We start from the raw sequence: 15,150 nt of genomic DNA on the forward strand, positions 1-15,150 counted from the left end.
TACAATTATTTATAACATATAAATTAACATGCAATAGAAAGCATTCCAGAAACACCCTTGCGCTCGAACGTGTCCTTTTCACAAAATACTGCGCGTCGAAAGTGCCCTTTTCACAAAATACTGCGCGTCGAAAGTGCCCTTTTGACAAAAAAGCCACCCTGCCCTTTTCAAATTCTAGCTGGAGCACTGATCTTAGCAAAATTAAACCAAATTTACATAATACTATATTGCAACTCAAATTTGTTTGTGCTGCTTTAACTATTCTGAAAATATTAATAATTTTTCATAATTATTCAATTATGTTTCTACAAATCTAAACTGCTTTTTGGTATAATTAAAGCATTTTGTGTGCGATTGAGTAACAGCCAATCTTTCCTGTCCATTTCAGGGCAAGTTTACGACAAGGTCAGACGTCTGGTCTCTAGGAGTAACCCTGTGGGAAATACTTACCTTTGCACGCGACCAACCGTATGATGTCATGAACGACGAACAAGTGATTGAGAATGCGGGGCACTACTACCGCAATGACAATAAACAAATTTACCTACCACAACCTGTGAACTGTCCCAAGGAAATATACGACCTCATGCTCGAGTGTTGGAATCGAACGGAGTGCGAGAGGCCGAGTTTCCGCGAAATCCAGATGTTTCTACAGCGCAAGAACATGGGCTACAACCCGAAGGATGAAAAGATGAACCAGATAAAGGTCCCAATTTGCTGACTAACCGCCCACAAGGAGTCGGGAGAGGGTTCAATCTCCAAGCCGAGTAATTTTCAATCAGAATGCGGTCAAAAAAATGTTGCTCCATTACGTTCAAGTTTTGTTGAACAAGATTGCAGCAGAAAATTGAAAATTGCAGTTGTTGCTCCATTGCGCACAAGTCGCGACTCGATTTCTTGTTTCATTGGTCAGCCATTTTCGGAGCTTCCTAATTTTAATGAAGCTGATTTGGATCCAAGGACTGTAACAATGATGAACTGCGATCACAAACTATTTGAATACAGCGATGAGGATGTTTCTGAAACGGAGAACAAGGACGTTGTGGACGTTCTGCTACGCAATTCACTTTCAGAAAATCCAAAAGTTTCATTAAAAGGGAAGACAGCTGTTAGAAAGGGTGATAGTGAAGCAGAGTCTGCTGTCAAACCAGCCTGGACTGGAATAATCTCTAAACCATGTCCTGTGGTAGTCTCTAAACCAACTGTGCAAAAGGGAACAAACTATATTCCGGCTTGAAACTCAGATATTAATTTAATCTGACAATTCCCTCACAAGTTGTACCGGTGTATACCGGTACTCAAAATATCTGCAGTTTTTCATGATTAAAAGGCAGATTTCTCACAAAGAACTTGTTGTGCATACCAGAGTCTAGTGAAAAATGGGTTTGTCATTTTCTGCAAGATAAAGTTGCAAATGTCTTACTACAGATTACATGTTTGCGTTTGCAATTAAATAAATGCTTTCCTGTAAACTTTGGTTACAAGATTGCAGTCGGGAACGTAAGACATGTGCACACTAGTGCGGTCTAATTGACAAGGGAATGTGAAAAGTATTACTCTAGGGAAAACATTGTATTAATGAGGATCGTTACATCCAGTTAAACATTGGGACAGATCCTCCCAATGGTACGGGGTGTGTGCATGTCTGCACATAATTACAGAGAACACTTCAGTGTGCAGAAAGCTGTGTACATTTGCAGGCTTTGTATTTTATGTCAATTTTATTTTTTGTAGACACAAGATGGCACTTTGGATTCCAGCCAAGGATGAAAGTTTTGTTTTTCCTTGGAATTTGAGCATGAAAGTGTTATATCTGCTTAATATTCATTGTCAGATATAGTAATTCAAAGTTCATATGAATTCTGACATATTTGTTATTTTCATCATGTGTTCAGACATTGAATTCGGAATTTGAGATTTAACTAGACTGATCACTGTTCAGCTATGTTGGTTTTTTTGTGTGAAATGTTTCCTTTTGACGACAGATTCTTTCTAGATGTTTTCTGAAGAAAAAAAACAAACAGATTGGTTCCTTGCATTTAAAGCGCTGTCTGGACATGACATTGAGCTTGCATTGCTTGTCATTTGTAGTATAATCATTTTGAATCATAATTCAGCCCATTAATGTTTTGAAATCATTTTCTCATGTTGCATAACAGATTTGACGTTATTTCAAGCAACCAGGCTTTTATAAAGGTGTCTTGAAGCCAACTTTGATGTATTCTGACACACAGTTTGTCATTCAAATTGTCCTTGTTGATGTTGTAATGAGATTTCAAGTCATGCTTTAATTATGTTCTTCTTTAATAAAGATTTATAAAACCTCACATTAAAATTAATGTACTCATTTAGGCTGGTGTTTATGAAGGCTTACAGAATAGAGAAAATCTCAGTATGATAATATAAGTTCAGTGGTTTGTTTGGTTTACAGTAATAACTTTAAAGTACGCAATAACAATTATTGAAATAATTTACACAGGTGTGATATTTATAGTGTCCTATATTAATTTTGTCTAACATTAGATTGATTGATTTATTAATGTCAGAATTGCAGTTTATTTATAAAATTTATAATTGGCACCAATCATGATACTGTTCATATGAATTATTGACATATTCATCAGTTTAACAATTGAATGATTTAAGTACATGAAAAAAAAATCAGATGTTCATGAATTATTTTACATGGTTGTTGTACACAACCAAATTACATTATATATATGTTTTGTATATATTGATGTGAAATTGTACAAATGTATATAGTCATAGTGTTGTTCTATTGATAACAGAATTTAATTGCTTCTTGTATGTGCCACTTTCCAGCATTTCTGATTTGAAATATAATTTAATGTATCAAAAATACATGCATTTCTCCACTTTAATGAATTATCTCTTTAAATAACTGTTTGGTTAGGAAGGACAACATGGTCACTTCTTTTTGTTAATGTAAATTAATCTTCATTATTCCAGAAAGTAGCTTGTCTAATTTTAAGAGTTTAATTCATATGAAAAATTTAAATTCAATACTGCAAAAGTAATTGATTGCACAAATTTAAGTCAAAGATTGGGATATGGAAAGATCCAGTCATTGTCTCAATACAATATAGTTTCCCTCTTTGAGATTCTTATAATTTTCAAGTTCACAAAAGGCAGGAAGAATGTATTTATTAAAATAGTTAACTGTTTTAACTGTTTGCCCATGGTTGGGCGTAATTAATATAATTTTGCACTAAAGTTTACTCACAATTTAATTTGAAATTTAGTAACATTAGGAGGAATAAAACTTGGAGTCAATGATGTGACTAATTCATTTACTTTTTTTTATTCAATTGTTCATATACTTTGTGTTGTATTAATTTGTGATTGTACATTGTATTGACATTTTCTAGTCATTATGGTTTCAATGAAAGGATTTTTTTAACTTGCATTTTACTGAATAGCTTTTTTTTATCTACAAATTGTGAACAATATTTTATTGTAAATGTTTTGCTGTTCTTGCTGTAGGAATTTATGAGATTAGTTGAAAAAACAACATTGTAATATTATGCATATAAAGTGCATATATTTACATAATTATTAAAACAAATGTTTGCTACAGAAACATGTGAAAGACGTATGTGTTAGTTTAAAAGAAAAATGGTCATTTAGTAACTTCTTTGTCACAAGGGAAGTAATTCTTTAATGTATGATTAAACTACATGGTTGTCTCCCATGGATTGTAAAAAAGGATGACATTTTTTGCGTTTTGCTCATTTTCTGCACAATTGTATTTGTTAACAATGTTGTGTCAATCCTTTTGTGTACATTTTGTAGTCATTGTTTCTCTCAAGTCTATTTTAACCAATGGCATTGAATAACTTCAAAACTTTATAAACATAACTTGATAACTAGACACAAAATGCAAGTCTTTGTAAAGAGATAACGAACATAACTTTACTGGTTAAAGATTCATGAACCATCTTATCCCTTTCCCACTTTGAAGCAACTTCACAATGGCTATTTGCAAACAGCATAAAACCAGAACAACCTGGTAACTCACAGTCTGTTCAGGTTTTATGCTTTTTTGCTGTTGATCAGTATCTAAGGTTTTGAGATGAAGCCTTAAAAACTTGAATCTGGTAAGAAATGTCTTAAATTAGATATATAAATTTTTTAGGGGGTTCAAATGCACAAAAATACGTATCTAAGTGTTAGAGGTTTAATTCAGTTATTAAATGTGTCCAGAATCTCATAAAAATACAAGTGTACATATATTGTTTCAGTATTTGTCTACTAAATATACGCACTTGAATTAAGTGTATATGTATTTTCAAACACATTTTATATGTTTTAGCTTATCATTTCAAATGCATATATATGATAAATCTTTCTTAACAGACATAATGTACATCAAACTTAGTGCTGGCTCTGTAAACATATTTCCTATGTTCGTCCGTCTGTATGTGTTCAGTGTTTGCCCTCCTATTGTGTATGAATCTGCGGGTGACCCAGCCCAGATTTCCACGTCTTTGAATACTTTATCGTTTATTTATCGAAATATTTCATAAAATAAAAATGGATGAAATAAAACCTGTATGTTTATCATTTTATTAGTACCCTTTTAGTGAAACCAGAGAGGGACTTATGGTTTGTGCTCTGTGTGTCTGTCACACTTATCTGGATCCTGCGAAAATTTTAAAAGTTTTTCATATTTGTTCATGAAACTTGAAATATGGACAGATGGCAATATGGATATTATGCACGTCATTTCATTTTGTTCCTATGTTGAGAATTCTGGTTGCTATGGCAACAAATAGACTAGAAATATTGCTGAAAATGGTGGATCCTGCCATAACTTTAAAAGTTCTCCATATTTGTTCATAAAATTTGAAACATAGATAGATGGCAATATGGAGATAATGCATGTCTTCAAATGAGTGTAATTGTAAAGAAACAAAATCTCAAATAAGTTTAAGACAAACGTAAGATTTGCATGTTTAGAATGATTTAAAAAAATATATATAAAAAATTCACTAATTTATTCTTTTCCAACATGTGAAGTGCATTTCATGATGATACGAGAATTCGTTTAGGCCATTTGAGTACTTACTGGTATGATATATTTACATTATTTGCAGGGATTCTTCAAGCTGTTCAAACAGTTTTTGCTCACAGAAAATGTGGACGAGGCACAGGTTATAATTGTCCAGGCATGTAAGTGGGAACTTCAAACTTTCACTGAACAGTTAATGATGATTACAACACGAATATGTTCTACATTTCTGTTCAAATATATACAATGCTAAACAAACATATTTTTGATGTTGTTCTGACATAGAATCTGCAAAAGTTACATTTTGTGCAAGGATTAAGTTCATTTGCTACCATGAAGTCACTATAACACTGTGCTTAGTATAAAGTGCCCCAATAGTTGGTAAAATAAAAAAAAACTTAACTCTTAAGAATACTGCACATATGTTTTCTTCCAAAACGACATGGCATGGATACATCTCTTAATGCTCGAATTTTCAGCTGCGAATGGACAGACTGACTGCAACTCCTTCGAACTATTCAACAGCTTGGTACAGAGAAAACCAATAGTGAGCAATAGATGGGTAAAACAATATCTGCTTGCTGGTACCACACTTGATATGGTTTGTACATTTCTTATTTAAAAAACAACTACTTTGCTCTAAATGTTTTATGAATCTGCGAGGCGCTGTGGTGGTTGGTGGTTATACCATACCTATAATCGGTGAACCTATTAAATAAAACCGCATTGAGAACATGGTTGTGCTGTTTGAGTGTGTGAGAATTATTCGGAGGAAGATATGCATTAAATTGTATTAAAATAATAATTTTGGTTGTGACACAATTCTGCGGTGAACACATAGCCTTTCCGTTTAAAATAGAAACAATAGTTATAACTTCCCTTTTCAGGAGAACTTCATGGTCACCAAGATTTGTCGATATGGAGAAATCTGTCACGAAATTGATTACCAAGGATTTGAGTTTGAATTAAGGGGAGACACGACCAAAAGTTTGTCATTTTAGCAACTACTGATTTTGAAATATTTCCAGTTTCAAATTTTAAACATTTTCAGTTTCCAGTTCCAATTATCAGTCCTAATTTCTGGCAGCTATCAAAATGTTTTACCTGCCATTGACATCCATGTTATGTACGGGATCAAACAACCACTTGGAAGAAATAGTCTTGCATAAAGCTCCATAATTGTAATAATTCTTTTTAATGCAGAAATTTGGGTACCATGGAAACTAAAATATCCTTAAAATTTTCTTGAAACATGAACCACCTGGAGATTTGATGTAGGTCATAAATTTGGATATTGATTATTTGTGCAACTGCAACTGTTTTCGAAGGAAGTGCAATGGCTGATTGGTATAGGCATTATTACTCTGCATTGCTTTGTACTGTTGCCGTACGGTACAGGTTCAAATCCCAGTCAGAACACATGAAAATCATTCATAGTTACTAGCTTTTGTTATTTTTTTCAGTGGCATGCATCAATATATTTTCAAGATAATGATCAAAGGTTGATAAATATTTGTCTCATAGAAAGTATGACAAAATATTGCATTGATACATTAATGAAATCTGATTATATGCCATGTTATACATTAATTATAGGTCAGCTTTTGAGACTTATTAAGGATATTGGCGGCATCCCAGTTATCAACACAACAGAAGATACAGTTGTTGTGTGTGCAGACAACATGTTGCATACTTCAAGTAAGCATTATAAAAACGCTTAAATGTTATTGTAGTAGCTGATGAATATTTAGTTTCTGTGTTCAAATAGAGCTTTGACGATTATTGTCTGTCCGTTGTTAAACAGCTTACGTACATCCTAGCGAATTTTGTCCATTAATGAAAATGGCAACATTTCCAAGTCACTTACTTAACCACTTATATAGTACTACTCTGGTCTAGTTGAGAGCTTTTCCCTTCAAGTGCTGTTATTCCCTATCAATTTGTTGTGTGTTTCCAGGTCAATGTGCAACCAAAGAGTGGGTGTTCAGTTGCATTGTGGAAGGAAAGATGGTATCATTGAAGGAACAGACAACGGATTGGGACATTGTTTATGAAAGCGATAAATTATGTGTGATTAATGAACCACTGAATAAAGTAATTGTAGCAACGTCAGGGTCAGCTAATGGGAAAGGCCGGTCACATAAAACCCAATGTTACATATACTGCGAAAAGCTAGATTACAAGTTACATAGACACCTTGAGCAACAACACTCCAATGAAATTGAAGTAGCTAAGATTCTCAACATGCCAAAGAGATCCAAAGAAAGGAAACAGGCATGGGCGGTCATAACTGCCAAGGGTAATAATCTGCACATTACAAAAGTAAAAGAAAAAGGGATGGGTATCCTAATACCTAAGTACAGACAGAGCAAAGAACAAGATAGAAAGAAATATCTGAGCTGTGAGTTCTGTAGGATGCTAATTATTTTGACTGACCTATGCAAACACCACAGAATTTGTGTCAGTAAGCCTGACAGAGTAAAAAGCGATGCCCCAGTAAAAAATTCTAAACTGCTAGAAGCATGTGCCTCTACTGAAAAAGCAGGAATAAACGAACAATTTTACAAAAAGGTTGTTGTCAACATAAGAGAGGACTAGATAGGCAGCTATGCCAAATCTGACAGTCTGATTTTCCAATTTGGTGAAAGAAGATTTGAAAAAAACGGGAAAATCGGAAAATTCTTATTCCCATATTTCTTGTCGTATGCGCGAGTTGGCTAGATTGACTATAGCCATGAAAAATAATTACCCGCATATATACAATTTAACAAAATGCATTCAGCCAATCATGTGGACCCGCCTTCTTGAAACAATAAAAAACGTTGCAGGGTTCGAAGCAAGGACCTGTTTTTATGCGTCACCGTCTTACGTGGAAAAAATAAGAAGTAGTTTAAAAAAGTTGCCTAAATGCTTCGCACAAAAGCATCAGAGGTGGAAGATGGGGAGCAGGAAGAGAGAATGTCCCGATTTATAAAATGTTACGATGACGAATATCATGAAAGAATGGTCTTTATGGCCAAAAAATCAATGGCTATTGAAAGGTTTAATAACCAAAAACTTTTACCCATCGTCGAGGATGTTGTTAAGCTGAGCATTTGCCTCCGAAATGAAGCCAGCATATTAAGATCCAGTGCACCAACTGATCTTAATACCCCAGCTGATCTCAAAGAGATTTATTCTTCACTTTGCAAAGTTTCCTTAGCAGAGGTAATACTTTTTAACTGAAAGAGATCCGGAGAGGCGGAAAGACTGAAAACGGAAGATTTCGTAAAGGGCTCTGTTAATGACGTAATGGATAAAGATATATCACAAACATTAAGCAAATTTGAAAGGCATTTGTGTAAATCTCATTTTAGGATAGAGACGCGGGGAAAAATCCTCAAACGAGGCAGGCGAGTATCAATCCTCCTAACAAAAGAGATGAAGGAAAACCTGGACACACTACTTAGATTGCAGTCTAAGCTTCAAATAGAGTCTAAGTACGTATTCATGAGACCAAGTGGAAGAAAGCCATACAGATGTACTGAAAGAGGCGACTGAGAAAGCAAAGGTCACACATGCTTCACGAATAACTTCAACAAGTTTACGCAAACAACTGGAAACTTTGTCTCAATTTTTGAATCTTACAGAGAGCAGCCAAGACATACTAGCCACGTTTATAAGTCACGATATACGTACACATAGGGAATACTATAGACTATCAGAAGGGACACTAGAAGTCGCAAAATTTTCCAAGATCCTACATCAATTGAATATGGGAAAAATCACACAGACGGATGCTGCACAACTTCATGGAAACCAAACCATAATTGGTAATTATTCTATTTATATTTAGATACTGTTCGAACACGGACAAGGTCTCTTAATATTAACGTTGTTAATATGAGCATGAAAACGGGGAGTGCAAATATGAAGTTTCATCCTGTGTTATGGTTATACCCAGGGGACGTTTGTTTACTTTTTCAATATATATATATATATATATATATATATATATATATATATATATATATATATATATATATATATATATATATATATATATATATATATATATATATATATATATATATTTTGCTCATTTCACCATAATGCTGTTTTGCAGACGAGGAAATAACAGTAAGCGATGAGGAAGCTTCAAGTGATGAGGATGTTGAAGAATCCGATGACCAGCATGATGAAGAAAATAGAGGAGGTGTTCCGTTATCTAGCTAAAAACCTGCTGTGTCTGGGTTTCAACCTCAATATGGTAATGAAATATTTGTGTTTGTGTGTAGGCATTTATCGTTAAAACTTGATGAAACTTGTTCAGTATGTTGCATTGCCAATATTTAGTTCATATTTGATTATTGAGTACTCCGGTAAGAAATGGGCAATTTGATCAAAAGTAATTTATTTTTATTTAGATGCTATATATGTAATTACAGATATTTTTGACACTTTGTCCATGTAGTTTCTCTGTTAACCATATCTAGGTCACTTGATAATTTTGGTCAGTTAGATATAGATTACAAAGTCAAGTTTGTAAACTGAAATTAAATTGTTTGGATTGCTTATCCTATATTGACAAACAGGAATGAAATTGGGTCAGAATATTTGCATTGACAGTATCTAGGTCAGTTTCAAATCTGGGTAGCCTAGACTAAAAAATAAGTTACTGGTGTGTGTGTGTGAATTAATTTATGTTGCATTAATGTTGCAAACAACATACTAATAGTTCATGACTGTGTTTCATAGGTCATTGGTATAAACCAAAATTATACGTTTCTTTCGTTTTTCATATCTTAGGATATCAAGGAGCAGGGTACGACACGGATTATAATGATGATGATATGGGTGATCCAGATTGGATTTACAATAAAAGAAAGCACGGTAAGTTATTGCAACTTTGTCCTACTTAACGTAGAGGATCTGTCATATTATTTTGAGTGCAACGACCCTCACAATTGATTCATATACAATTCAATTATTGCTTTGTGCCCGCTCAAGAAATTCCTTTGTTTTACATTCTAATGAGCTAACCAGGTGTTTTACAAATTATGTGTTGTACTTTAATTGAAAACCTGAAGTATCTGGTCATTTACAAATAGAAAGATGGGATTATCGCTGTTTAAACATAAAAATGTAGATGTATTAAAAATTGTTGGGTCAGACTGAATTCAATGTGATTAAGAATCTTAAGCTCACGATGCCTCATCAATATTGTTGTAGCTCCAGACAGTGAAGACTCGGATGAGGACTTAAAAAGGCAAAGAAAGAAAAACAGAAATAACAGAGGTATGTTTAATAGCATCTAAATTCAATTGCTGTTTAAAGCCACTCAACTTATTTGGCATAGTAAATTTAAGTATAAATAAGAAACATATTTTATCTATGCCAATAAGAATATATCTGGTGGTTACAAGGTAGAAATCTGTCTTTTTGGCGCTTTAAAATTTAAAAATAATGGCGTTTGTTGCAATGGACATATACATATAGAAATCCTACTTTCGGTTGAAAAATTAAAAAAAAAAAATTACTTGCTTACAAGGCTGTAGATTTAATGACAATTGTGCACACTTTCAAATTGCATCTTTATGTATTGATTAACATGTATTTCATTTCAAGGTGTGTGGCTTTAACATTTCCTGCACTTAGCTTGGACTATGTGGTTCATTTTTTCATGTACAGTGTTGCTTACGGTATACCACTAGGAGGCGCTATTACAATGTTACACCACAGCTTCCAGTGAACCAATTCATTAAATCCGAATATAGTTATTTGCGTGTGTAATAATTGTTTGGAGGAATATTTGCATTACTTTGCGTTATAGTATAATTGTTATCTTGGATATAACATGTAATCTGTATATTTCTGGCAACATGAAACAGCGAAATTGTTCTTATTGTATATATTTGGTTCAGCATTGCTTATTTTAACATGATGTCCTCATCCGATGATTTGAAATGTTGTTCATATAATATCATTATTATGTGGACGACACACATAAACGTAAATTGTTGCAGTTGTCATTTTGATTCATGTTATGGTATGCATCTCGGTATTTTATATTTCAGGAAAAAAGAAGTGGACACCGCAGGAACAACGAGTTGTGATGAGTGAATTTGAAAAATATATGCATCTAAACAAATGTCCTGGGAAGTCCGAACGCGAGAAATTGCTAAAAGAAAACCCGTGTTTAAGTAGAAGAAGTTGGAGAAATATTAAAGACTTCGTTCGAAATAAAACAAAGACAGTTATCAAGCATCAGGACACTTAAAATGACTGAGGAAAGAACAAGATGCTGTAGATTTGAATGCTGTAACTGGCAATTTGCTAAAGTGTTTTGATTGGAAACAATCCAAAACTGACAATATCATTATGTAACAGTAAACAATATATAACACTTTTTAACAAACATTTGTTGATAAGGCTGTTTGAAATTTTGAACTATAAAGTTATAGTGTGAAACTAATTTTGTCCATGTTTCATATTCTGTAGGGAAAGTATCGTTTCAGAAATGGAGTATGCTCAATTATTAATTTTAATATACAGTTAAGTCATCACAGTCTCGTTGAAGACATTTTATATACATGTTTGGCGACTGTCATTTTTAATAAAACATACATGTATGTTTTTTAATTGTATTTATCATTATGCTTTAAATATATCCAACAGAATTTCAAACCCTTTTGGGTAGATGTCTAAAAAAGCTTTTCAATTTATTTAAGTAAATTAGAAGTAAAAGCAGAAGAATTGTTGTATTATCCACTTTTTTATAATCCAAATATATTGATAGGAAATCAAAGTTTTACCTTAAGTCATGTTTTGATGCTTGAATTCACTGTATAGGTGATGTATTCAAAAATGGAACCTGTACTTCTGTAGATAAATTGAGTGAAATGTACAATTTAAAAATACATTTGATTGATTATAAAGGGGTGACAAGAGCAATAGATACATTTTAAAACAAATATTGTTTACCCTGTCCTACCCAACAAATGATAAAACCCTTTTTCCCCCATTTTTACATCTCATATTAAAAAACTAATCAGGTGCTAAAAGACTATATAATATTGTAAATAAGAACAATGAACAACCTTCAGTTAAAGCAAAATGGGGTATAAAACTCAATACCATAATTAGTGAAAATGAATGGAACTTCATTTTTGAACTACCCTTTAATTATTTATGTACGGTGGCAAATGTCTTTATTTTGAAAATGTACCTATTTTTGCTTTTTTATGCTTTCTATTAATCTGAATTTGCATATACTAATTTCTTATTACAATTAATTCATACTTTTAATATGTTTATATACTGAAATATCTAGTTTTTTTACTTTTGTTCTCTATAAATACGTTTTAATGTTTTTCAAACACACAATTGCATGCATTTGTCTTATAATGACAGCATTGTTTTCAGTTTGTAAACTCTGAATGTCTAATGACATGAAGCTGTGCTTTTTCTCTTGTAAATATTTGTTATGTGAAGGTTAACAAAGACGTGATGTGGTTTGTGATTTTGTTTAAAAACAAAAGTAATATATACACTCTTAAGAGTGTAATGTATAAATTATATGATAAGCTTTTGTAGAATATTTAAGAAAACAATTAAACATGGTCTAAGGCGTTAAGCGTTTGCTCTAGATGCTGTGTATTATGTGTCAGTCATTCTGTCATCTATGATAAAGGTACGGTGTGTGTTTATGCCCCCTGATCGAATGATCGGGGATATATTGATTTTGGTCTGTCTGTCTGTCATCTATTCATTGATTCATTCATTGGGTGTGTCCCAAAACTTTAACATTGGTCATTACTTTTGCAATATTGAAGGTATCAACTTGATATTTGGCATGCATGTGTATCTCATGGAGCTGCAGATTTTGAGTGGTGAAAGGTCAAGGTCATCCTTCAAGGTCAAAGGTCAAATATATGGCCTCAAAGCGGCGTAGTAGGGGGCATTTTGTTTCTGACAAACACATCTTTTGTTTTCAAACTTCTATGCAAATTGCTTTGTATTTGTATGTCACTGTCTACAACCATATATATATAAAGTATGACACTGTGACATTAATTGTTTTGCATGTGTACTTTTGTATGTCACTGTCTATAATTATATGAGTCGTGTTCTGAGAAAACTGGGCATAATGCATGTGCGTAAAGTGTCGTCCCAGATTAGCCTGTGCAGAGACTGCAGACTGCACAGGCTAATCTGGGACGACCCTTTACGCACATGCATTATGCGTAAAATGTCGTCCCAGATTAGCCTGTGCAGACTGCACAGGCTAATCTGGGACGACACTTTACCCACATGCATTATGCCCAGTTTTCTCAGAACGCGACTCATATGATAGTTTGTGTTGCATATGTACATATATATGTAGCTGTTTTCCTGTCTTGTAATAAAAAGTGTTGGGAAAAAAATATGCATGTATGCATGTGTTGCATGTATGTTGCTTTATTATGTCTTTGCACATGTACTCTTGCGAACAATTATTGTGTACATGTGTAAGATGTGACTTCTAAAATAAATAACATGTTCTTCAGTACAGTGTTCTTGTAGTAAAGTGTCAATGGTGTCCCTTGTATGGCTTTTGTTTACACCCGATGATTGTTTACACACCACGCGTACGAATTAAACCGACACCCATGTGGTTTATTAAGTGATTTTCAGCAATAAAACATAATACTAGTAACTATATACGTTTACTGACAATCCAGCTTGATGCCTTACCTACAATGATGCAATTCGCCGGTTGAATGGCTTAAGGGATAAAGTTATGTTAACATTTTGTCTGTCCGTTCGATACAACTTTGCTCAGAAAAGCTTCAAAATTATTAAATTAATTTGAACGAACCGTCGCATTACAATGGACGGCATTAAGAAAAAATGCAATGTTATGGGCCAGGTTTTTTAACTTTGAATATTGTAGTTTTGAACATAACTTCAAATTTGAAGGCGGGATTTGGCTTAAACCGCCATACAATATTATAAGAGAGACACGAAGAGAAGTACAGTGTGCAATAAATGGCCTGGACTTCAATTAAGTTTTCTTAGCCGGAGCATAATTTCGGAACTATAAACAGGGATTGGCTGAATCGTCATACATTGATAGAATACATTTAAATTAGTGTGTAAGATATTTAGCTCTACCTAATCTGTATCTAATTATCTATATATCTTAATTGAACTATATCTACATCCATTCTGTGTTCAAAATTCAATAACTATCGATGGTCGTTACAAGCTATAAACATCGTTACATTTCCGAAACGAAATGCTCGTATGCATGAACACGAAGTGCCCCAGGACTAAAATGGTGTCGTATAATACCAGCAGCAAATATTGAAAGAGTGGTTGGTAGACTTGGGTGTTCTCTTTCATACGCATGGCGCCTTGATGGTTAACAAATGTTTCAAGATTCAAAACGTTATTCAGAAGGGTTAAGGGAAAAAACGGATTTTACAAGAACACCGCATAACGGGTGCCAACGCTCGGCTGCGGGTGCAGTTTTCAATAAATGAAAGCATGTAAGAATATGTTTAGAGGTCACAGTGATCTTGACCTTTGACCTAGTGACCCAAAAATGGGTGTGGCGTGAAGAAATCATCAGGGTGCATCTGCATATGAAGTTTCAAAGCTGTAGGTGGAAGCACTTTGAGTTTAGAGCCAATTTTAAGGTTTGAGCACGACGACGGCGGACGACACGACACGACGAGCTGGCTATGACAATACCTCGGGTTTTCTCCGAAAACAGCCGAGCTTAAAAACACTTTACGAAGGTGTCACATGGACATCAACGCAGACGCCGAAGCCAGGAGGAGTAAGAAACTTCCCATATTTTCTTTATTTTGTCTTGATTCAAACATCAAGATGGCAACGCCACTTGTTTATAATTGCTTTCAAACATCGGAACCCTGGCTTAAAATATAGAGAATACTAGGTCGGTGCCGAATAAAGCAAAGTTTATTTTGCGAGGCTTAGAAAATCTGAACCACGAGCCTTGGCGAGTGGTTCAGATTTTCGTGCCGAGCAAGATAAACTTTGCTCTATTCGGCACCGACCTAGTATTCGATTTATCCCATCAATTTTCTTAGTCGTAAATTATTTCTTTAAACATAGAATAGGAAAATCGA

General features: G+C 33.9%; 1 protein-coding gene and 1 long non-coding RNA gene across 3 annotated transcripts in view; both read left to right on the forward strand.

Annotated features, from left to right (window-relative positions):
- LOC127863520 (discoidin domain-containing receptor 2-like) overlaps window positions 1-4,569 on the forward strand; it is a 93,409-nt gene extending 88,840 nt beyond the window's left edge. For both annotated transcript variants that reach the window (XM_052403061.1, XM_052403062.1), the window contains exon 15: window positions 389-4,569. In XM_052403061.1, the coding sequence (XP_052259021.1) occupies window positions 389-721 (333 nt within the window). In that variant the 3' untranslated portion in view covers window positions 722-4,569. The remainder of the gene's footprint in view (window positions 1-388) is intronic.
- Window positions 4,570-5,117: 548 nt separating this feature from the next.
- Window positions 5,118-6,007, forward strand: LOC127863518 (uncharacterized). Its single transcript, XR_008041079.1, has 3 exons — window positions 5,118-5,193; window positions 5,512-5,633; window positions 5,920-6,007. It is a non-coding gene; the product is annotated as an uncharacterized LOC127863518 (long non-coding RNA).
- Window positions 6,008-15,150: the final 9,143 nt, after the last annotated feature.

Source organism: Dreissena polymorpha, unplaced genomic scaffold, assembly GCF_020536995.1.
Source record: "Dreissena polymorpha isolate Duluth1 unplaced genomic scaffold, UMN_Dpol_1.0 chrUn012, whole genome shotgun sequence".
In the NCBI taxonomy this organism is placed as follows: Eukaryota; Metazoa; Mollusca; class Bivalvia; order Myida; family Dreissenidae; genus Dreissena; species Dreissena polymorpha.